This window comes from Papio anubis, chromosome X (genome assembly GCF_008728515.1).
Source record: "Papio anubis isolate 15944 chromosome X, Panubis1.0, whole genome shotgun sequence".
NCBI lineage: Eukaryota > Metazoa > Chordata > Mammalia > Primates > Cercopithecidae > Papio > Papio anubis.
In genome coordinates this window covers 86,410,463-86,435,764 of record NC_044996.1, presented here as the reverse complement: position 1 = coordinate 86,435,764, position 25,302 = coordinate 86,410,463, and the positions used below count along the sequence as shown (strand labels likewise).

The 25,302-nt window shown below is 44.1% G+C and overlaps 1 protein-coding gene across 3 annotated transcripts in view; it reads left to right on the top strand.

The window, feature by feature from the left end:
* MSN (moesin) overlaps nucleotides 1-25,302 on the top strand; it is a 74,581-nt gene that overhangs the window by 5,282 nt on the left and 43,997 nt on the right. Inside the window, exon 2 of one of the 3 annotated variants that reach the window (XM_031660721.1) lies at nucleotides 25,012-25,047. The exons of the other annotated variants lie outside the window; for them this stretch is intronic. Within the exon in view, the coding sequence (XP_031516581.1) occupies nucleotides 25,012-25,047 (36 nt within the window). The remainder of the gene's footprint in view (nucleotides 1-25,011; nucleotides 25,048-25,302) is intronic. 3 annotated transcript variants of the gene reach the window in all.

Below are 25,302 nucleotides of genomic sequence, written 5' to 3'. Positions count from 1 at the left end.
CCCATTATACTTCTGGAGTGCTGTTTCTTCTTGAGTGCTGAGTTCAGAATGGACTGTTTCTCACATGGGAGTTAGTTTGTTTCATTAGTAGATCCAAGAAGAATACTGTCTTGAGTACTCTTGGCCATTTCTTCCTGAGTCTATGGGAGAGAAAGGGCTGTGTCTTTCCTTACTGTGGAAAGAAATAAACCAAGTGAGAGTATATTATGAAGGCTGTGGGTTGACTGAAAAGCTTTGGACAAACACCAGAAGCTTCATAGATTTTCCTGCCATTCTTCCCACATTTTTCAATGACTGCCTGCCTGATAGTAGAATAGTCCCTTTTATTTCTGCTGAAAGGAAGGCCTGGAAGCTACTAGATTATGTTTCAGATTTTCTTCTAACATGGTTAGTGTGGTAGTTAGATATATTGGTAGATATTGAGGCCTTCCTAAGGGCTCCGAAACAAGCCTCCTAAAGTATCTACCACCAGTGAGCTGAGGACTGGCTATTGTGGGGTACAGCTTTTATTTTATTTTATTTTATTTTATTTTATTTTATTTTATTTTATTTTATTTTTTGATACGGAGTTTTGCTTTTGTTGCTCAGACTGGAGTGCAATGGCGCGATCTCGACTTACCGCAACCTCTGCCTCCTGGGTTCAAGCGATTCTTCTGCCTCAGGCTCCCCAGTAGCTGGGATTACAGGCATGCGCCACCACGCCCGGCTAATTTTGCATGGGGTACAGCATTTCAAAGGCATTTGCATCTAGGGCAACCCAGAGCTTCCCTAGCCTTAAGCTTTCCATTAGCTGGTTGTTCTGGATGGGCAGGGTTTCTCACAGGAGTGTTTTGAACCATGGAACAACTGAGTTGGCCTTAAATCTTCTGCCTCAGCCTTTATCTTCTTGATGGGGGCACTAAAGTCCAGAAAAGGGAAAGGATTTGAGTGAACTGGTTATAGTGCCAGGAATAAAACCTAACTTGCTTGGCTCCAGTGTAGGGGAGGGACGTTGAATGCCTACCTTCTAAATGGCACTCACTGCGAGGTGCTCAGTGTCTTCTCCCTCTGTGCTGGTGGTGACATGACTGTGGAGTTATGGTCATGGAAAGAGCAAGTTCTTCTGAGAATGTAGAGCTGACCTCATGGGTTTCTTTATTTGGAAATGGTTCAGGCTCTGACCTTGTCTCAGGAACTCTTTGTAGCACTTCCCAGGAAGGTAAGTGTTTTGCTTTGGCTTGTGAAGGGTGGTGGAAGGCATATGTATAGGCTGAAAGGAAGTAGAGAGAGGACACTAGTTACATTTTCCTGCTTGAGACTAGGCCTTGCTGTCCTAAGAAACTTTAGGGAGTAATTTCTTCATCGTATTCATAGCCAGAGGGGTTAGGCAGCTTGTTCGAGGTCACAAAGTTGGTAATGGTATTGAAAGGAGAACTTAGATTTCCTAATTCCCAAGTTAGTGGTCTCCCACTGGACTTGGCTGTCTTAGAAGGATGACTCCATCCAGAGCACAGACTTCCAGAGAATTGGCTCTGTGGTGATTACATTAAAAATATGGCTACAATGGAGTTCCCCTAAAATGCTTTTGCTATAGCAGGTTTTTCTGGGATCTCCGATGACTGTCTTCTCTTCCTGCCCACCCCTCACCCCAGTTCCCTGCTTTCTCTTTGCCCTGTTTAATTCTGAGCTCTGACCTCTTTGAATTCTGAATTCTGACTCAGTGCTCCAGCTTGATCTGTCCCTTGAGTTAGGAGAACAGTATGGCACTTTTTCAATTTAGTGACAATATTTGCTGCTGTAGCAAATTGTTTGAATGCAGACTGGAATCTCCTGGCCTCAAACTTCACCACTCACCTCTAGGTGCTTATAGGCCAAGTCTGGGGCAGGAAGCTAAAAAAAGACCTTTCAAGCCTCCATGGAAAGGAAGCATAGTGTTGCAAAACAGACTCTGAAACTAGACTGCTTGGAGTCACATCTGAGCTCTGCGACCAACTAGTTATATAGCCTTGGACAAGTTATTTAACTTCTACACCTCATTTTCCTCAATCATAAATAATAATAGTACTTACAGGGTTGTTGTGAGGATTACATGAGGTAATTTATGTAAAGGGCTTAGAACTGTGCCTAGAATCTGACAAGTGATATACAGATGTTATGATTATTTGTTGAATTAGTATATGCCTAACTTTGTGCTAGATGGGATGGACAAGAAAGAAGACAGGTAGTTGAATTCTCACCATTTAATGAGTGGTTACTATGTACTATTTACCATAAGGGATAGAAATAAATGAAGGGATGATGTAATTGCTGCCTTCAAAGATCTCCTATCTCCTATTTAATTGGGGATTTAGGGTTAACTCACTTAAAAATGACTTGAGAAAAATATATACTTTGCATGGCATTTTCTACAACTTTTTGAGGAGAAAGGGTTTACTGGGACATGAACAGGGCCTTAAAGGGTGTGTACACTTGGGAGCAGTGGCCGTTCTGGGTGGGAAAGTGATGTGTTTTGGGTATGTGGGTGTAAACCAGGTGGCCCTAGGCCGATGCTCTCTTGACAGTGACTTTTTCTGAAGTGAAGGGAGGCTTGAGGTGCTGACTGATTCAAGGGGAGCCACAGATATAAGCATAGACGAAGCTGCTCTTTCTAGGGTCATATGGATCCAACAGTCCTTTCTTAATTGGCAAACAAGGGTCTGTGGGGGAGACTCTACCTTTGGTTTTCCAGAATTGGGCAAATTAATTTTTTTTTTTTGAGATGGAGTCTTGCTCTGTTGCCCAGGCTGGAGTGCAATGACGTAATCTTGGTTCACTGTAACCTCCGCCTCCTGGGTTCAAGCGATTCTTGTGCCTCAGCCTCCCAAATAACTGGGATTACAGGTATGAGCCACCATGCCCAGCTAATTTTTGTATATTTAGTAGAGACGGGGTTTCACCATGTTGGCCAGGCTGGTCTTGAACTCCTGACCTCAAGTGATCCACCCGCCTCGGCCTCCTAAAGTGGTGGGATTAGAGGTGTGAGCCACCACGCCCCGCCTGGGCAAATTAATGTTTTTAAAATGTTGCTTTTGTTGCCTAAGTAGGTATGTGAGAGGGTCTTTTCTTCATGCTTACAAATGAACTAAACCAAAGAATAGAGCTTGGCAATAACTTTTTATGTCAGCAGCCTAGAAACAGCCTTTAATTCTCCCATTGACTGTGCTAGAAAATCAGGTATTTGGGAAAGGGTGGAGATACAGGGAGGATTTCTCAGTGTGTGGTTGTTGGAGGTGGAGGAATATGACGTTTTCTGGCCAGGGCACAGCTGCAGCATCCGTGTCTTGAATTTGGAGAAAAGGCCTTTTGGGCAACTTTCAAAGCATAGCCCTTTGTTTGTGCCACAGATACCAGATCTGATGCTTCTTTCAATTGGCTTGTTATGGCATAAGGTAAGTGTTGATATATCTCCTAGGCCACTAGGATGGCAAATGGCTCTGTGCTTGCTTAATAGAACTTTTTTGCCAGTTATCTTCTGTGATTGGTAACTTTGAAGTTTCTTCCCATTCCTGGCAACCCTTCTACCTTGTGGGAATTTGACAGATACATTGTACATCCGGGGTATTGGTCTGGGCCTAATGAGAGAAGAGTTGAGATGTGACAATTTGGTTGTACAAAACAAGATACAATCCTGAACTTTTCCTGGGTATATATTTGGGAAGTGACTGGGGCCAAGGCCTGGGAGGGGGAACAAGGCATACCTATCAGGCTTGGTCAGTATTTCTTTCCCTTTCTTTAGCCTTGGCCTCCATTAAATACCTGAGAAGGATCAAGTCTTATTTTTCTCAAGTTGTGTGTTTAGATAAGGTTCCTGATCTCACTTTCTTGATCAAATCTGCCCTCCCTCCACCCATGATCCATTTCTTTTTTTTCTTTCTTTTCTTTTTTTTTTTTTTTTTTTTTTGAGACAGAGTCTTGCTCTGTTGCCCAGGTTGGAGTGCAGTGGCACGATTTCGGCTCACTGCAACCTCCGTCTCCTGGGTTCGAGAGATTCTCCTGCCTCAGCCACCCAAGTAGCTGGGACTACAGGCGTGTGCCACCAAGCCCAGCTAATTTTTGTATTTTTTTAGTAGAGACGAGGTTTCACCATGTTGGCCAGGCTGATCTTGAACTCCTGACCTCAGGTGATCCACCTACTTCAGCCTCCCAAAGTGCTGGGATTACAGGTGTGAGGCATTGCACCTGGCTGATCCATTTAGTTTTTCAGAATCTCAACCTGGATGTTTGATGAAGCTCACCAAGAGCCTCTTTTTTATCTGTTGTAATTTTTAACTGAGGTTGACTAATCTATGGTATGGAGTTGGAGGGTGAGGGTCAAGGTAACAGTCAATCTGGGTATCATTAGTTAAGTCGTACAAATCTTTGCTATTTTCAAGGGTTTTAAGTGGGCTAAACTCCTCTCCAAACATCCTTGTAGATACTTGTGGGAGACTGACTAATTCCTTTACAAAGAAGAAAAGTCACGTAACTTCTTTGCCTTCTAATTTTCCTTTTCTCCAACATGAAAATATCAGCAATATTAGAAATAGGCAAATGGAATTTGAGCGTGGTGGCTCATACCTGTAATCCCAGCATTTTGAGAGGCCGAGGCAGGTGAATCATTTGAGGTCAGGAATTTGAGACCAGCCTGGCCAATATGGTGAAACCTCGTCTCTACTAAAAATAGACAAAATAGCCAGGCGTGTTGGTGGGCGCCTGTAATCCCAGCTACTGGGGAGGCTGAGGCAGGATAATCACTTGAACCTGGGAGATGGAGGTTGGAGTGAGCTGAGATCACGCCGTTGCACTCCAGCCTGGGTGACAAAGCAAGACTCTGTCTTAAAAAAAAAAAAAAGAAAGAAAGAAAGAAAAAAGAAATATGTAAATGGAAAAGAACAAAACCCCCTCCCAGGTTCCTTATTTCCCTTGGTGCCTGGGCCATTGTAGATCTAGCATATGCCTGGTGGGAACATCTACCATTTGCTTTAGGGTTACACTACAGCTTTCTACTTTGAGTGCTTGAAGAGCTGCTCCAGCAGGGCCTATTGTTGGCCTGGTGAAAATCTAGCCTAGTTGCCTTTCTGTCTGCCATAGCCTGGGCATTTTCCTAAGGTTGGGATTTTTTTTCCTTCTGGCCTTAGGCCAGTTGCCAGAGGAAACCGATGACTAAAGGCTTCCTCCCTGCGACGTCAACTTCTGGAACCTTTCCTGATGATTCCTACCAGTCAAGTCTGCCTTATTTGGCTATTTTCTCCCCCCTCAAGTTACTCCCTCTCCTTGCCACCCCACCTCAACTAGTCCTCTGTTCCCCTTTAGTACAGGGATTGCCTTCTTCAAGTTTATACAATACCACCTGCAAACTTCTTTTCTTCTTGTTTAGAGTCCTAATATGGGGGAGGAGTGGGGAAGATGAGAGAGCTCTGGAATGACTGTGATTTCTCCACCCTGCTTTCTTATCTCCCTTTATCCTCTTGGCACTGCCTGGTCACTCCTCTCCAGCTTCTTACCTAGATCTTTGACAGCCTAGGAGTGGTCTCGATTGGCCTAAAGAGGTTCAGAGTGTAGGGGTGGGATGGGGCTAGGGCTTTCAGCATTTGAAACTATTTCTTTGGAGCAGGTAAAGCCTTCCAGTTGGTAAGTCTAGTTCTTTAAGTATGCCTGTTGTATGCCCAGGCTTCTCACTTGGCTTTCCAGGGTGGGCTGAGTCTAAGTTCCCTCTACCTCCCCTTCCCAGTCCTGAGCTATCTAACTTTAGGTTAGAAGAGCTGAGCTTTTGACACTTACAGCTTGGGACAGTTGTCTAGGTGTCTTTTTCAAAATACCTTTTGAGAAGCTTCCTTTTCCCATTTAGAATGGCATTGAGTGTGTCATTTTCTCCTCCGGCTATCAATATATGAGCAGCCCCCTCTATTTCAGTGAGCTCTGCTCTGGATATACTGGATTTACCTACCAGAGAGCTCACTGTGGAGATCCTGGCTTGGAGACACAACTGTTGACTACATGCCTTGGGTGGGGTCTTGGAGTCCAGCCTGCAGACTACAGTTGCTGGCTATTTTTGGTTATCTGTGACTCAGGAAGAATAGAAGACCCTTGGATTGGTCATTGTTCCATCAGGGAAAGGGAAGACAAAGAAACAAACTAAAACTGAGCGCATATGAGATTTGACTTCCTTTACTCCCTCCCCCACAACATCCCTCTTTGTAGGGCTATGAAATTGCTTTTGACTGAGTCTTAAATTGCTAAGCTCCCTTTCCCCTTCCTCTATCTGAGTCATTGTTGACTATGTTGCCCTTGGACGGGGAGAGTTGGTGATGTGGGCTTGGGTGGAGCAAAAGGGAGAATTTCTAGTCAGGAAGATTGCCACACACCTAGTAGTGGGCTTTCAACTGATCTTGTATTTTGTAAATATGATTTCCTTTGGTATTAGTCCTGGAGATCAAAGGAGAGGGACTTCTGAATTTTCTGTGAGGGCCTACAAGGCTGATAGAGAATAAGCAAGTTTCTGGGAGAGGTGTACCCTTCACTGGATCTGTTTTTGCCCATCCTCTACTTCTTCCTCCTTTTCTTCCTTCTCACTGACATTTTATCCAGTGCTTGCTTGTGAAACAAGGATCCCACATTGGATCTCTAGCCACCTAAGAGTTGGCCATGAACATAAAACTTAACTGCTCTGAGGCCACTGGAGAAAGCGCAAGAAGAAGTCTTGGCATCTGTTTTCCTTCCTTGAGAAACAAGTTCCTTGGGCATCCTTGGGCAGTTTAACCAGAGAAGCCTTAGTTGGGTAGTGCTGGGCAGTGCTATTAGGGGGAAGATTCTTCTCCAGCATTGAGCTGGAATGGCCTTTGGGCTATGCAGGAGCTTGCTGCTGGAAGCAGCTGCCTTGCTGGAAGCTTCTCATTCTTCCTAGGTGCCTCACGTGGGTTGTTAGCCATGCCAGTTGTAGGTGGTGGATCAAAATGACCGTTGGTTTGGGAAGGTAGGCAAGCAGGTGGAGGAGGAAGGAATGTAGAGTCAAATGGAAAAAGAGTGGTTCTTTATTTTTATATTTCCCCTTTTTGTAAAACTCAGCATGACATATGACAAAGTTTAGCAAATAGAGAAATTGTGTATAAATTCATCATTTTAACATGGCAATAATTATTTGTATTTCTTGTCATATCTCATATATGTACCTTAGTTTTCGATGGTGCAATCATTGTGTACATAAAAAAGTTCTACTTCTTTCCCCCTACTTAACACATCACTAAAAACTTAGATAAATGCTATTTAATTTTAAGAAATGAACATTCTAATGGCCATGTAAAATTCTATTCAATGGCTATGCCATAATTTAAAATCATTCTCCTTTGGGGGAGCATTTAGATTACTCCCAGCATTTGCTAGTATAGATAACATTCCCATGAATGTGAAAAGAGAAAATTGAAACCTCTTAGCATGGCATGTAGGGAGATCCCTTTGGTACCTCACCCCATTCTAGCTTCCTCTCCCAACTCAGATCCCATTTATTCCCACATGTATGCTATGTGGTAGCTTTGTGGGCCCAAGGTTTCCCAAGTCCAGGTAAGCCATACCCATCCTTTTTCTTCTTTTCATCCAGCTTTCTCAGGTTGAATTTTTGTTGTTGTTTTGTTGTTTTGTTTTTTTGAGACAGAGTCTCACTCTGTTACCCAGGCTGGAGTGCAGTTGTTCAAACTTGGCTCACTGCAACCTCCACCTCCTGGGTTCAAGTGATTCTTGTGCCTCAGCCTCCCCAGTAGCTGGAATTACAGGCATGTGTCACCACACCTGGCTAATTTTTGTATTTTTTTAGTAGAGTCAGGGTTTTACCATGTTGGCCAGGCTGGTCTTGAACTCCTGGCCTAAAGTGATCCACCCACCTCAGCCTCCCAAAGTGCTGGGATTACAAGCAAGAGCCACAGTGCCTGGCCATGATTTTTTTTTTTTAACTGTGGAAAGCAATGGCATACTTCTTCTTTCTGCTTTAGACTATGTTCTTTCCTTCAGCTTGAAATTTCAGGTGCCTCTTCTTCACCTCCCCCCACCACTCCATGTCACTTCCACTGGAAATTTTCTTTATTACTCCCAGATAGTATTGTACTATCTTTTGTGTGTCCATTGTACTTTGTAAGAACTTCTGTTATGTTATTTACCATGCGGAATTGCAGCCATCTGGGCTCCTAGGGTTGCTCTTTCATTAAACTCATGCATTTGGAAATTTCTAGCTCTTCCTGCCTCAAGAAGGAGCCATTCTCCAGGTGGAGGTGGTTAGGAATGGACAAACCTTTGAGGAGCATTTGGTCAGTAATATACATGGTGAGGGAGAAGCAGTAGCAATGAATGCAGGGGATCCGACAGTGTTGGATGAGCACCTGGTAGGGCATACTAACCACTAGTAATAGAAAAAATACACCTTGGAGAAGGGACAGGTATATTAGCACCTATAGGGAAGAGAGACCTGAGGGTAAGTACAGAGAAAGCCTAGCTGGCCTTGAGTCACTAGTGCAAATTCTGAAACCATTCCAGATTTTAGTTCCCCATCTGTGGAATGGAGAGAGTAATAGCACCCTACTTTTTAGGGTTATGCTGAGGATTCATTCAGTGCACTAATGCATCTGCAAGTGCTCTGTGAGGTGTGAGGCACAAAGGAAGGAAGGTAGGCCCAGGACATTCCAGTATGTTTGTTCCAGTTGGCCTTTTAAAGTTCTGTCCTATGTATGATTCCAATCAAGCCTCTGAACCCAGAAGGCTAGATGCTACAGTTTCTCTGAACCCCATATAGGTGCCCCTACAGCTGTTTTTTTTTTTTTTTTTTTTTAAAGTAGGAGGTATGCAGGAAAGTACCATCTCCTCTCTGATTTGAGCAACATGACTCCAACTGACCCTAGCACAACCCTACTCAAGAATAACCACAAGTGCCTGGGGAGGGAGGTGCCACCTTCACCTTAGCTCTTTAGTATAAAATAAGTGGTTTAGAGTAGAGGGTTTCCTAACATCCTTTTAGCTGTAGATAGAAGCATAGAAGCTGCAGTGAAACTGAGCAGCTTTCAGGTCTTCTGGTCTGAAGCCTGCCATGCACTGTGGGAAGAACAGATCTTCATGTCTGTCACTAACTGTATACTCTTCAGAGGCCTGCCCATCTCATCTGTCTTAGGAAAACAGTTCATGAAGAACCATCTAAGCCAAATTCAATGTCTTTGAGTGGAGAATCCCAATTAATTGCTTTTTGTTTTCACCACATACTACCCATGGCTACTTTTGTGGTTTTTGTTGTTGTTGTTGGGACCCTTGGCTTCTTGCTGCTGCCTTGGCCATTTGCATACCCCCAGTCCACCCCAGGATTTTATGTTTTGTAAGGAAGCAAATTACCTAAGCCAGTGGAAGATCTACTCGTATACTATAAATCAACATGAAGAAGGGACTTGCTCAAGGTCACGAATTGAGGCAGAAGCAGAAACTGGTATTGAAGGCAAGACTCTCAGGAGTGTGGTCTTTCCATTGTATCAGTCCAGCCCACTAGTATGTAAGCTTCATGAGAACAGAGATGGTTTCCTACCACCCATTGTATCCCCGGTACCTAACACAATGATGCCTGGCATAAAGTAGATTCTCAACAAATATATATTGAATAGATATGTTAATAGCTACTATTTTCATGTTGGAACTGTATTCTTTAGATTCCTTTAGCTAGATCTACCAGACAGCCAAACGACAATTCCATTGATCCACTGGAAACTACCTAATGTGGACCCAGCTGGGCCCTGGCAGAATGGAGCAGGGTAGCACCAGGGAATGGGAAGGCATTGTCTCTCTTGTGCATCTTGGAGAGACTGTTTATCTGTGAGTGGCCAGCATGTTCATAGCCATTTCTGCTCCCTTTTCCCATATCTTCACACAGTACTGTAGTGTTCATGTCAAGTGAGAATATTGAAATCAAAGCTTTTTGTGGATTCTAACAGGCAGCCATGCAAACATTTCTGTCCACCTTTGTGAAGTAGCCCAAAGTTTGGCTGTAGAGTACATATTTGAGACATTACTGAATTTTTTATTTTTTGTATTTGTGCTACTCATTATGGCATGGCCAGCAGGCAGGGCTGCATTGTGTAATTTAATCCTGAGAGGTTTGTGCACCTGAGGTTTAGGGATTCCGTTGGCCCCTGTGCTGAGGCCTAGGAAGAGACAGGCACAGATCAGGGAGGATAGCAAGGAAGTCCTGGAGATCATAATGTTGGGGCATCCAGTGGATATCCACTCTTGCTATTGCTACTGTTTCCACCACCACCATCACCACCACCACCACCACCCAGGCTGCTTTAGGGCCCAGAGCTGCATATCTTTGCAGACTTGGTATGTTTTGTCCAAGGTAGGCTAATTTTGGGGGTAGTAGGAGGTATTTTCCTACCATCCACTCCTGAGAGAGGGGTAGGGCCAGCATTTGAGAGGTGTAGGTTTATGCTTACTAGGTAAGGTTGGCTGTCCTAAAATAGAGAGAGCTTCTGAAAGTCACTTCGTCTTTAAAGGACTTTTCCCATCTGTTTTTTAAGTCCTGAGCTAGACGGCATATAAGGAAAGTTAATAGACACAATTTCTGCTGTGTGGTAGGACAGATTTAAATAAAGACAGGCTTTGTTTTACAATTTTGGATTAATTTTTCATTATGAAACTAAACATATTTGTTGTAAGAAGTGAAACAGCATTGAAAAATATAAAACCTCCTGTCTTCTGCCCCGGCTGTATTCTCCAGAGACAACCATCATTAACCAGTTAGTTATGTGAACATAGACTCTTTTTTTCTGTTTTTTTTCCTTCTTTCTTTCTTTTTTGAGATGGAGTCTTGCTCTGTTGCCCAGCCTGGAGTGCAGTGGTACGATCTTGGCTCACTGCAATCTCTGCCTCCCAGGTTCAAGTGATTCTCATGCCTCAGCTTCCTGAGTAGCTGGGATTACAGGCGCCTGCCACCATGTCTGGCTAATTTTTTCTATTTTTAGTAGAAATGTGGTCTCGCCATGTTGGCCAGCCTGGTCCTGAACTCCTGACCTCAGATGATCCACCCGCCTTGGCCTCCCAAAGTGCTGGGATTATAGGCATGAGCCACTGTGCCAGCCCATAGACTTTTTTTTCATGCATTTGTACATATATGCCTTTAAACACACAGATAGTACAAATCCATATTGTTTGGCTTTTTTAACTTAGTATGTGCTGGCCATCTTCTAATGTCAAATCTGATTTTAAAGTCTACAGGGGCTCATTAATAAGCAAATTAACAAATAGGTAGAACACTTTTTAAACATTATTTTTATTTTTTTATTTTTTTGAGACGGAGTTTTGCTCATTTTGCCCAGGCTGGGGTGCAATGGTGTGATCTTGGCTCACTGCAACCTCCGCCTCCTGGATTCAAGCTATTTTCCTGCCTCAGCCTCCCGAGTAGCTGGGATTACAGGCGCATGCCACCACAGCAGACTAATTTTGTATTTTTAGTAGAGACGGGGTTTCACCATGTTAGTCAGGCTGGTCTCGAACTCCTGACCTCCACTAATCCACCCGCCTCGGTCTCCCAAAGTGCTGGGATTACAAGCGTAAGCCACTGTGCTTGGCCAAAATTTTTTTTGTATAGAGACAGGGTCTCACTCTGTTACCCAGGCTGGAGTGCAGTGGTGTGGTCGTAGCACACTGTAACCTCCAACTCCTGGGCTTAAGCAATCCTCCTGTCTCAGCCCCCTGAGTGGCTAAGACTATAGGTGCATTCTACCATGCCCATTTTTTTTTTTATTTTTTTGTGTGGACAGGGTACTAGCTATGTTGCCCAGGCTAGTCTTGAGCTTCTGGGCTCAAGCAATCCTGTCACCTCAGCCTCCCAAAGTGTTGGGATTAAAGGTGTGAACCACCAATGCCCGGATAAATTGGCGGAACACTTAAAATCTACACAAATATAGAGGCCATACTCTTCATTAAGTGGAAAATAAAGAAGATGTAGTGAGGATTTGTCTGTTTGAGAGGGAAGGCTTTCTGAAGATGTGATATGTGAATCCTTCTGCTGGGATGAAAGATGATGGTAGCTGCTCCCCTTTCCAAGCTCAGTAGGCCCCATCTATAGAGATTGCTTTAGATCCTGTGTCTAAATGATCTCAGTGGAGTGATTAGTGGTAGGATAAACTTATTTTCTGTGCTTAGCATGGTCCCCTTCCTGTTCTGTGGTTCTGCCAACTTGGGGTGGTTTGATTTCAGACAGTACCTGACTGAGAATCCTGCACCTCAGAAGACCTCTGGCTGTTGGAGCTGTCTGAGGTGAAGGAAAGAAACTTTGTGAGTGTACATATGTGTGTGTTTGTGGTAGGCACATGCTATTCCAATGTTCTCCAAAGAAGGGCAGTGGAGACTGGTCCGATGGTAGTGAGTTTCTGATGGTACTGGGTTATCAGAACTTATTAACATTAGCGTCACCAAAGTTTTTGTTTTTGTTTTTCTGTTTTTTTGAGACAGAGTCTTGCTCTGTCACTCAGGTTGGAGTGCAGTGGCATGATCTTGGCTCACAACAGCCTCCACCTTCCAGGTTCAAGCAGTTCTCATGCCTCAGCCTCCCAAGTATAGGCATGCACCACTGTGCCTGGCCAATTTTAATATTTTTAGTAGAGACAGGGTTTTGCCATGTTGGTCAGGCTGGTCTCGAACTCCTGGCTTCAAGCAATCTGCCTGCCTTGGCCTTCCAAAGTGTTGGGATTGCAGGTGTGAGCCACCATGCCTCAGCCACCAAAGTTGGTATACAACCCCCCACTGCTAAATTTGACTGGCTTAAAAAAAAAACAAACAAAGAAGAGCTTTGGAAGGGCCTGTCAATTATCAGAGAAGCTGGATTAGAATCCCCTTCCTAACAACATACACATCAGGAATCTTGTCCAGGTGGTAGGAAAGTGGAATTTTGCAGGGTACTCAGCTGTAACTGAGCCACTAGTTGAATAATTGAGGAAGATAGTGATTTGTGAAATACAAATATTTTGAAAGAAAAATTCTAGCCTAGTGGTTGCTGGTCCTGGTCTTAGAAGCTTTCTAGCTTGAGGGTATTGATTATGTTGAAGGAACCAGGCCAGTAGAGGAGAAGCAGAATTACCAGAAATGCTGGCTCTATTCTGCCCACTCATGGCAGGCCCCACCTTTCTCTTGCCTTTTTATTCCCATACTTCCACAGTGGGTGGGGCGGAGTTCTGCTTGCCCAGCCTGGAACCTCTGCTACCAGAGGTTGACCCTGACTGGGCTAGGCTCACAGGCCACTGCAGGCATTATTCCCTTCCCCTTCAGACAAACAGGAAGCTGCCTGCAAACTCTGAGTGACTGACACTTTCGGAAGCTTTGTGGGGCAGGGCATTTGAGATGAGGCTGCAAAAGGAAAAGGAAATGACATTTTAAATAATTTTTTGGGCTACTTGAGAAGGTGTGGATCCAGAGTATCTCCAGGCATTTATTGTAGGCCAGGCTTGTAGGAATATCTGTGTTTCCATACTTACTTGCTGTTTGACCTTGGGGAAGTTCATTAACCTCCCTGAGCCTCCCCTTCTCCCATTGGTAAAGTGGGAAGGATTATGTGTTAACCTCAGAATTGGTGGGAAATTTGGATAAGTTAACAGTGGAAGGCTCTGAAATGTTAGCTCTGTAGAAAATCAAGTGTACAAGATTCAGGTGCTCAGAGAAGTTTAAATCATGTTTTAATAGTCTCTGTTGACAAAAGTAGTAGAGTATGTCAGTAGATGAAAGACTTTCAGCTCACCACTAAGAATAGTTATGATCCTTAAAAGGGTGAGCCTCAGTTACCAGAAAATGTTCAGTTCTGTGGTACAGCTCATTTATAGACCATTTAGGACCAATGAGGCATTGCCATATAATCATCTCTCAACCATCCATAATAAAACTCTCTTCTCGGCCGAGCATGGTAGCTCATGCCTGTAATCCCAGCACTTTGGGAGGCTGAGGCGGGCAAATCATGAGGTCAGGAGTTTGAGACCAGCCTGACCAAAATGGTGAAACCCCGTCTCTACTAAAAATACAAAAAAATTAGCTGGGTGTGGTGGCGAGTGCCTATAATCCCAGTTACTCAGGAGGCTGAGGCAGGAGAATCACTTGAATTCAGGAGGCAGAGGGTGCAGTGAGCTCAGATTGAGCCACTGCACTCCAGCCTGGGTGACAGAGCGAGACTCTGTCTCAAAAAACAAACAAACAAACAAATCCCCTCTCTTCTCAGCTACCTGTGGACTGCCTGTTCTAAATAATGTGAGCTCAGGGAATTTAAGCTCTTCTGATAGTACAAATAACACATAATTAGTTATGCAAACATGTCCCAAAAGTTTCCAGGGTGAAGTGGTTAGGTTGCTATTGCTGAGTAATCCATGGAGTATTACTCTTATGTTGATATGGGTAACTGATCTTAACTATAAGGAAAATGGTGAACTTTGCACTCTGGAGCAAGGAAAGTGATAGGCTTCTACTTCTCAGATCATTTGTGCCCTCACTGACCATCCCTCCAGCTGTGAACTCAGGTAGAGGCAGCACATTTATGAGAATCGGATTGGAAAGGAGGCAATCCTTCAAAGATTGGAGGTTGAGAAGACATGTTTGAGTGTGCCCTGCATAGACTTTTATTCCAGGGAGAGTCGAGTAGTTCTCCCTTCACCACACTCTGCTGAGATTGTCCTTTGGCAAGAAGAACCAAGCTTAAAGAAAATCTTAAAAGAGCCATTAGGAACCTCTTGGGGCAAGTTCTTCTGGAACCTCTAGCTGTTTAACAACCCAGAAAAGGAAATTCTAGGGTTAGGAAGCCGGAAAGGATTTATAATTTTAGGGTATAGCTGCCCATTTTACAAATAGTTTTCTGTTTAAAATAGCCAAGTCAGATGCGAATTGAAGGAATCTCTTGATAGGTTGGCTGGCATTGCCCTGTAATTTTCTTCCAGTGTCCATGTAATGATAATTCTCTATATTTGTAATAAGTTTCATAGTTGTAAAACTCTTTTTTATTGTTATTACTGTGTCATTTGATATTCATCAACTCTCTACAGTTATGGATTATTATAGTTATCCATAGGTTAGGAATTATTATCTTTTTTTTTTTTATTTTTTAAAATAGAGACGGGATTGCACTGTGTTGGCCAGCCTAGTCTCGAACTCCTGGGCTCAAGAGATCTGCCCACTTCAGCCTCTCAAAGTGCTGGGATTACAGGTGTGAGTCACCACACCCAGCCAGGAATTATTATCTTTACTTAAACATAAGGTAAAACTGGGGCTCAAAGACTTTAAGTGGCTGCAAAAATTACTCAGCTAATGAGTAATGGAGACAAGGCTTGATTGGGAGACAGAAGACTTTGGTTTTCGACTATTCACAGGGTGGAGTGTGGGAAGGGAAGGCAGTGTTGTTTCATAAAGGCCTGGACTTAAGCTCTGGTCATGATTAGGTCAGAGTTCTGAAGCTAGAAAGGAAGTTTCAGCTTTAAACATTTGGCCCTTCCCCCGTTCCAGTGGTTGCCCAACCTCTTTTCAGTCTCTCTTCTAAAAGATCGTAAGTCAAGACTAATGTTTAGAGAGAGAGCACTTGGGGGCTGTGTGGGGATGGCCACCTGTTATGTTTGTGTTCTGCCTGCTTGGGGCCTGGCCTGACTCTGGTTTTGCAGCTGGCTTCCTGTGTAACGCATTCTTGGTAGTGTCAGACCACTACCTTCAAGGCTAGTTGTGCTTTCTACCTGGTTGAGCCAATAACTTATTTTGTTTTGCCATGCTCCTGGACGTATAGGAGTTGCTTGTTAGTAAGTGAAAATTGTTTGGGAGCTGCTTAGACTTAGCTAATGTAGGGTCTTGTTTGTACCTTGGTGGGAGCAAGAGCATTGATCCAACTTTTTGTTGAGAGGAAGAGGTATTGGAGAATCATGCAAAGGGCACTCTTTTTCAGTTGAAGAGCTGTTGTTTATTCTGGGCCCTGCTGTTAGCTTTCCAGAGCAATCTTGACAAAGTCCTTGCTCCTTTTTGGGCCATGGCCTGTTCCACAGGAGGTTGGTTTGGCTAATCTCTGAGGGCTATTTCCTGCTCTGAAGCTCTGATTTATTCAGAAATGTTATATTCCCCTAACAATGGAGGCTGGTCTGCCCCACCATGGGTACGGGAATGGTGGCACACATCTCAGAAATGGTTTTGTTCTGTGGGGAACTGAGCCAAATGGACAACTCTACCAGCTCTGAAAAGTTGGAAGTGGTCAGCTGTGTCTGAATTTTGTAAGGGAGCATAACTGGGCCGAGGGGTGGGCAGGCAAGGGTGGTAGGCATCATTAGAGGCCGGATGTGGATGAAGAGGGAAGAGGTGCCCCGGAGAGGTAGTTCATAGATAACCCACCAGAAACAGGTGATAAACTGACATCATAAGGTAGATGGTTTATCCCAGTCCGTGGCCAGGTAGTTCCTAGTCACAGGCAGTTGGTACTCCCTCAGGAATGTGATACCATCACATGGGAATGTGTCACTAGAGCAGCCAAAAGGCTGTGGATGCAGGAAGAGCAGCTCTCTCTTGTCACCATTCCCTCTGTGTAGGGTGGGAGGTTCTTAAAATTGGGCCATAGAGACCATATATGGCAAATGAAAAAAACAATTCGTAATGGCAGATAGGACTGGTCCTTTAGAGAAAGGAAAAGTTGTAATGCTTGCTTGATGTCAAAGCATGTGGGGTTGGATTTGCTAGTTCCAATACATTTTAATTTTTTTTTCTTGTGGACTTGAAGCAAGGTTTGGAAAAAGGGGGAAATTTGAACTCATGACCCTACGAGACCAGAATGAAGCTGAATGTTGACTGCTAGAGCTGCCCTTCTTATAATAGGGGGCTGAGTTTTGCATGGAGCCATCTAGGCTCCCTGACTTCTCATCTACCTTGGCCAGGGTGTACCTGGGGAAGTCCAGCTTGCCTGTGTAATTGATCTTGATCAGTTGGTAGGAGCACATGTAGACTCTGATTAATTGGTTTGGGTTAAGGCTTTGGGAATCAATATTTTCTAAGCACTCCCACAGGGACTTCTAACATTGGGCAAAGGTTGATACTACATCTCTAGTAGAAGCCTCTCCTTGCTACATGTGACAAAACTGAACCAGAGAAAGGGGAGGGAGGCCTGTGCCCATGCCAACATGGCAAGGATACAACTGATCTGAGCTCTGAGCTAATGCTTTTTCCCGGGCTCTTTGGACTCTTCTAACAGTTCAACTGGGCATCCTCTAAACTTGGTCAGAGGTCCAGGAGGAGATAGTAGTTATGGCGCCCAACCCACAAGTGCTGGAGGAAGGGGTGGGGTTAACTAATTGCACCCAAGGGAGGTGAGCAGCCCTTTTTAGAGAGTGAGTTCACTGTCTAGGCATGAGCAGACCAGTGGTTGGGGGAAAGGGGAAGGATAGAATAGGGTAGGAGGTGAGTAATGCTGTGAGCATCAAGACATTCAGTTAGTGAGAACTTTATAGGGAGCTGGTGAGCTCCAAGGACCTGGTGACTTCACTCCTCAGATCCATGTGGACTTGCAGGGCTGGGACCCTGTCTCAGTGTCCAAGACTTGTGTCTTGTGCTTGGGAACTGAGGACTGCTTGTTCTCTGCTTCCTGCTTCAGCTGGATGGCCTTTACACTTGATTAGGGAGTGAGCCCAGCCATAGAGCAGCCTCTCCTTGGCCCCAGCCCCTACTGCTACTATCCTTTCAGAGTGCATCAAGCTCTCCCACATGTTGGGGCACACCATACCATAGTGTGGTCTTTGATTATTTTTCCACTGTTTTACATGTAGTATCCCGATTAGAGAATAAGTTCCTTCTGCGGTAGGAAAGGGGTCTTTGTTCCAAATCCTTCCTGGGGGTATGGGAAGGTGCTTAATGGAGAGAAGCAAGTAGTTTGAGTAGGACACTTTGGGTTTCTTTTCTCTCATCAGTATCAAAAGGAACTTTTCTTAGGAGAGAAAGGTGACTTGGAGCTTTAGGGTGGATATAGTACACACTTCATTCTGTGGGGTCCAAGAATTATGTCTTTTTCCTACTAGATGGGGAACCCCTTGAAGTAGTACTTGTCATAGTGTCTGTATTCCCAGTGCAGAGTAAAATACCCCACATTTTGCAGGGATTCAATAGCTGCTGAATTGGTTTAAGGACATTTTTTGTCTTACCCTCTCCCTTGAGTCAGATTAGATTCCCTAGAAGCCCCCTATCTCCTGGCTAAAGACTATGGAAGCTAACAGGGGAGGAAAAGAAGGGCTGTATCCACGGTTGGCTGTCTATGGCACCTCTTATATCCAGAAATCCACCTATAATTCTTAGCAGTAGTTAACTTTTCAGGTGTATATACTTTCACATGTAGATGTTTTTTATTTCTTTTCTTTTCCTTTTTTTTTTTTTTTTTTTGAGATGGAGTTTTGCTCTTGTTGCCCAGGCTGGAGTGCAATGGTGCAATCTTGACTCACTGCAACCTTCGCCTCCCAGGTTCAAGTGATTCTCCTGCCTCAGCCTCTCGAGTAGCTGGGATTACAGGTGCCTGCCACCATGCCTGGTTAATTTTTTGTATTTTTTGGTAGAGATGGAGTTTCACCATGTTGGCCAGGCTGGTCTTGAACGCCTGGCTTTAGGTTATCTACCCACCTCGGCCTCCCAAAGTGCTGGGATTACGGGCATGAGCCACTGTTCCTGGCTCTTTTCTTTTTCTATAGGAGGAACAAGTGTGAAGAGCCAGGGTGGGAGGTTAGAAGGTAGGCACTCCTGAATGGTTGTTTCTTCCCACCACTTTTGAGAGAAGGGCCAAGCAGATCATGAACATCCTATACTTAGTCCAGAGGAGAAAGACCTTAGTGTAGTGTTGGCCACTAATGGAGGTCATTGGCCATGGATCTCTGTGGTGGCCTTCTTTCATTCTTAGCCTCTCACTTCCATTGAGTTTGGCATCCTTAGGTTGATTTCTTTTTATTCTCCAATCCTTTTATGAGGGAATAGGGAGAGAAGCAAGGCACACATGTTCCTTTGCTTCTTGAGCCCTTAATTGGCCAACTGAGAGGGATCCCCTTCTTGCTTCTTTCTGCTTCATGCATGCGGAGCCAGAGGCCTGGGAGTCAGGTATTTTATGGCTCAGCTTCTGGCCTGGGGCCTCCTATCGTGGGGATCAGCTTGGCCCAGGGTCTTCCTATTATGAGAATGAGCTTTTGGGGAAGATGGTTAGTGGTCTAAGCTTATTATCTATTTTTTCTGCCAGTGCCTTTGCATAGGAAGGGAATAGGCTGCTATGTATGATTAATTGGTATGTGAGCCAGTTATCTTTGGCTAACTTTCAGATAAAACCTTTGCTCTCCATCTTTTTTGGAAAGTAGAATGTGAAAAGAGATATTTATTCAGGTTTGAGGCCTTGCAGATAGTCAGTGGAGTTATCAGACTACTAATATTTGGTTTAGTCTAGGAACTGGTGAACTTGCCTGTTGGACCAGTTTTTGTATGTATCGTAAGACTAAGTTTTACAATTTTAAAAGCATTTTTTGTTTTTTTGTTTTAATTTTTTTGTTTTGTTTTGTTTTGTTTTGCTTTGAGACGCAGTTTTGCTCTTGTTGCCCAGGCTGGAGTGCAGTGGCATGATCTTCGCTCACTGCAACTTCTGCCCCTTGGGTTCAAGCGATTCTCCTGCCTCAGCCTCCTGAGTAGCTGGGATTATAGGCGCCCATCACCACTCCCAGCTAATTTTTGTAGTTTTAGTAGATACAAGGTTTCGCTATGTTGGCCAGGCTGGTCTCAAACTCTTGGCCTCAGGTGATCCTTCTGCCTCGGCCAGCATTGTTTTTTTTTAAAAAGAGAAAAGAATATGCAACAGAGACCATATGTGGCTTACAGAGACAGTTTGCCAATCTCTGCTACTGTATGTTTTAGACTGCCAATTTATTGTATACCTATTTCTTATATACTCATGACTTCTTAATAGTCACCTCTTTCCTGAGCCAGACACACTGCAGGCCTTCGAATCCTGCTTCTTGTAGCCAATCATAAATACCTTTCATGTTGGTTACTAACTAACCAAACCACTGTGTCTCCTTCCATGTATACATGGGGTCTGTGGTCACCTAGGGTTAGAATTAAAATTGTATCCTTAGAATGGAAATAACTTGGTAGATGATGCTTTCCTCCAGCTCAGTGTTCCTTTGTAAAACTTTGCTTTTCATCGCAGATAGCCCCAAATCTAGAAAGTACACAGCTCCTGTTGATAGTAATTAGGGAGATTTGAAAACACAAACACAAAAGTCCAAAGCTGTACTCAACAGAAGATTCCAGAGCTGGGGCCAGCTCTTTCTGTTACTTCCCTCACACTTAATTCCTGGTTTTGTTGAGCCTCCTACAAAACCAAATCAAATCTGGCTTTTTGAGAATGTGCTTTGTGTTCTTGTGGGACCACACCTGGACAGAGAATCTTGGCTACTTTGAAGCAAGACACTGAAACTGTTTGGAGTTGTGAGGGTGATACTAGTGTAGTTCTAGTGATAGGCTTATCCAGCCAGGGAGGCATTCCTGGCTTCATCTGTAGCCCTTATGCCCTTTATACTATGTTAGCTTTTGCGTATTTATGGGGGTTCATACCTATTTGAGCACCCATACCCATTTGTGTCAGGTCTTTGGGAATCCTGGAGTGGAAGGAGTATGGTGCCAAGGCTAAGTCACTCTCCTGGAAAGGTCAGGATTCTAATAGGAGGTGCCTCATGTCTGCTCTGGAATGCATTTTCTTCTCCCTGCTGCTGTGCCTGCCTTCCTCAAACACACCTAGGATTGTAGATATCCACCCAGCTCTAGGCTACTAGGCCAGGGAGACTCAACCACTGGGCTTACTGACCGCTGGGCTCAAAGAGTTGAGCAGCACTTACCAGGGCTGCTCCTTTTCTCCCCTTTTCTACTGCTCCCCAAACCCTGCACCTCTACCCACAGTAGCATAATGGATATCAGGAATATGAAATGATGCTTCTGCCCTTTAAGGACTAAAGAATATTTATGAGTAGTCAATGAGTGAGGTTGGCTTAAATAGTTTTCAGGTGATAATTAATGGTGAGCATCCTAAGTAGAGTTGCCTCAGGTCTTCCTGTGATTTTTTTTTGGAGGGCCTAGAGTCTGATCAACATTGCTCAAGTTGATTCAAGAGAAAGGAGGGTGGTAGTTATAAGATAAATGAGAAACCAAATATTAGAATCATTTTAACCATTATTTATTGCTGCATGACTTTGGGTAATGTATTTAATGTCTCTGAACCTTAGTTTCCCCATTTTTAAAATGGAGGATAGTGGGCTGGGTGCGGTGGCTCACACCTGTAATCCCAGCACTTTGGGAGGCCGAGGCGGGCAGATCATGGGGTCAGGAGATCCAGACCATCCTGGCTAACACGGTGAAACCCCATCTCTACTAAAAATATAAAAAATTAGCTGGACGTGGTGGCATGTGCCTGTAGTCCCAGCTATCCGGGAAGCTGAGGCAGGAGAATTGCTTGAACCCGGGAGGCGGAGGTTGCAGTGAGCCGAGATCTCACCACTGCACTATAACCTGGGTGACAGAGTGAGACTCCATCTCAAAAAAAAAAAAAAAAAAAAACCAAACCCCAAATGCAGGATAGTAATGATACCTACTTCACTGAGATTTATGAGAGTTAAAAGAACTCAAGAGTATGAATATATCTAGGAGAGTAGGAGAGTACCTGGCATATTGAAAGTGCTCGATAAATGGCTGGATTCCCTAAATCTTTTCCATCATATTTTGCCCTCTTTAAGGATTTGAGATTGAATAATTTTAGAACCCTAAAGTCTGCTTTTAATTTGTGAGTGTGCCTCCTGTACTGCACTATCTCTTTATGATTTTTTTCCAAAAATCATGAAAGTGCTGGGATTTTCCAAAAATCCCAAAGTGCTGGGATTACAGGCATGAGCCACCACGCCCGGCACTCTTTATGATTTTGTTTTAATAGATGAGGAAACCGATACTTCAAACGGTGATACCAATGACTGGCCTAGTTTGTGGTGAAACCCACTGAGCCTTCTGCAGCAATCTGTTGGAGGGAACGGTTGTCTGAGAATCCATTGTGGGTGTGTCCATCGCTTTGTAAAGAGGAACTCCAGCTCTGGGGGGCCTTAAAAGTCCCAGGATGAGGGAGTAGTAGAAAAGGAGAAGAGGCACATGAGACCCAGGGTAGAAAGGATGGTTATGGGGTGGGAAGAATGGAGGATGTATGGAGGAGAAAATGATTAGAGGAATTCTTACTTAAGAAGGCAAAACAGTTTGTAAAATCAGTGGATCTCCGCCCCTTTGCAGAAGCCAGGCAGCCTTGGCTGAGGCCCACCTCAGACCCTTGTTATGCTGGTAGCTTTCACTTCCTCTTTGTGTGTGTGTGTGTGTGTGTGTGTGTGTGTGTGTGTGTGTGGTGGAGTGTAGATGCAGAGGGATCTTAGTTTGGTTGCCTTTCCAGGTCTATCTGTAGGTGGGCAGGTTATCCATGTGTATTGAAAGTATGTTGTTCAGCTGGGCGTGTTGGCTCACACCTGTAATCCCAGCACTTTGGGAGGCTGAGGTGTGTGGATAACTGTTGATCAGGATAACCTGATCAACATGGTGAAACCCCGTCTCTACTAAAAATACAAAATTAGCCATACGTGGTAGCACATGCCTGTGATCCCAGCTACTTGGGTTGCTGAGGCATGAGAATTGCTTGAACCTGGGAGGTGGAGGTTGCAGTTAGCCGAGATCATGAGATCGTGGTGCCATTGCACTCCAGGCTGGGCTGCAAGACAAAACTCCGTCTCAAAAAAAAAAAAAAAAAAAAAAAGAAAAAAGAAAGTATGTTGTCATGGGCTCCCTCAAGTCCTGAAGAGTGATTCTCCTGAGGTCTGTGTGAGCTAGGACGCGGAGTGCTCATTAAGCTAAGCTGGTGCCTCAGTGGGGCTGTGGGAACATAATTAGCTTCTTACCTTTATTTTATACATTAGTCCACCTTGCCTGGCTTTGTCTTCAGGGATTTCTGTCTCTGATTGTGGCCTATCTCCCCCAAATCTTATGACCTGGCACCTAATGCCAAAGTGGTGGGAAGATCTTTAATTCATTTTCTTCTGATAAATTCTGGGAAGAGGGTCAGGAAGCTGGGAAAGGAGACATTGATATTTAACTTCATGCCTTTGAGAGAGTTTTTGCTTGTATATTTCTCTGTGTCATTTGAAAGGAATACTTTGTGTTTCTTACCTCTGTATCCCTGTACATGCTGTCTCTCTACCCAGAACACCATGAGGCTCCTTTTCCCTTTAATCTTTTTCCTGTGATAGTCTCCTTTATCCTTCAGGAGAGGTCAACTCTATCTCAAGAAACCTTCTGCCTTCTCACCTCCCCTTGTCTCCTCACCTTCCCCATTATGGCCTGGATGCCTCTTGCTTGTGTTTCCACAGTCCACTTTAATTACCTCGATCTCTGCCCTTGCTGTAGAGAATGATAATTTCTCATCCATTTATCTGCATATTTCCTCCATCTGACAAAAAATGCCCTCACGTGCTTGCTCATTCACACACACACACGAATTATTTCAAAGCCTAATCTGATCCATATTGGGTGTCTGATAAAGTGGTGGTATGTGGCACCTGTATGTGTTTACATATGTCTGTGTTGATAATGTGGGTTCTTTCTGAAACACCTGAGGTAGGTAAGAGGTAGTCTTACTTGTTTTTCCAGATCTTACTAGAATTGTAGATTTTTAGGGTTTGCTTTGGATTATGGAACAATGTATGTTGCCTTGACCATTAGGGAGGCTTCTGGGTAATTTCCGTAGAGATTCTGGCTGGCCTCTTTACTGTTGTCTGAAAAAACTAGACCAAACATTCGGGGCTGAGGGTAGGATTCTTATTCTCTCCAAAGAACTGATATGAATATGTGTGTGGGGGGGGCTAGGTGGGTTCATGCTTGCTCACCTCAGCATTGAGGGGTGTGAAGGTTATATGTTTGTGGTGGTAGGGGTGCTAAAAACCCTTTTATTATTGCAGGATAGGTTAAATAGCTTTTACTAGTCTCAGTAAATTGTTAGCTGAATTTGTGGTTTGGAGGGAAAGATGTGGCTTTATCAACTCGAAAAAACAAAGCCAGCTTTTGGAGAAGTTATCTCAAGCTACATAGGGACCAAAACTAATAAGCTGGATGCCATGTGGTCTCTTATCTTATCCTTGCCACCAAGGGACTTTTCCAAAACAATCATAGATCCATAGAGCCCAAGAGCATTCTTTGGGCTCTCTATACCTCTGCTTCCAGGAAGGTGGTCATGACAGAAATGAAGGCTGTGAGCTATTGGCTGTAAACAAATACACCTGCAGCAGGTTATGAGGCCACCTTTCAACCTTCATTACATCCACTGGAGGTAGGTATTTTTGAGAGTAGGTATTTTCTTAAGGTCTACATGGTAAACCTTGTTCCCTAATGGGGATGAGAATTGGATTAGGCTGTAAGATTAGGTGTAGGGGAACAGCAGGCTGGGTGGGGGTTTGGGGACATCCTGCTTAGTGGTAGCCAGCCAAAGTCCCCCATACAAGCCCAACCAAGGATCATGCCACATTGAAGGTCTGCACTTAGTAGTGAGGCATCTGCCTTCCAACTTCTCATGTGAGTAAGGAGGCCCTCCCTGAATATTCAGATGGATGTTCAGCCACATTATTTGCTATATTTATAGGGTGGGAAGGGAAGACATGGGGGAGCCAGGGAGTCCGAGCTGTTTAGAGAGGAGAGAAGGAAGTTTCAACAATGAGTAGGTTCAGGCTGTGGTACACCCTGGCTGCGTCTTCCTCTTTGAGTTTGTCAGGGGACCTTCCTATAGCGTGAGATCATTTTCTTTTTCAAATGGGCCAAAGCCACTGTAGGCACATTTAAATCAGGGTGCTTTAACAGAAATACCAATGCTGGCATCTAAAACACATGTGTAATGAGACTTGAGTGACACTTGGGACCTTTTTAAAAATATAATTTTCTTGTGTTTTTGCATTTCCTGGTTTGTTAATCAAGGAAGAACACTGGCATGTCATCTTCCAGTCTCCAAATGTAAGTTAAATTGTCAATTTGGGTTTTTCCAGAAAATTAATTTTTCCAGAAGTGCTTTGAATCATCATCATCTATCTGTAGGCATGGATCCTCCAATTTAGAAGGTGCTCCTAGTGTTACCTAGTTACCCTTCCTGTTCCATTCTGTGAAACTGGGAGATTTACTGTAGATTATTCAGTCTGGTCAGATAGAGAACTGCAGCTCCCTCCCCAGTCAACGAAAGCCACCTCTATGGAGGGGAAGTATGGTAATGAC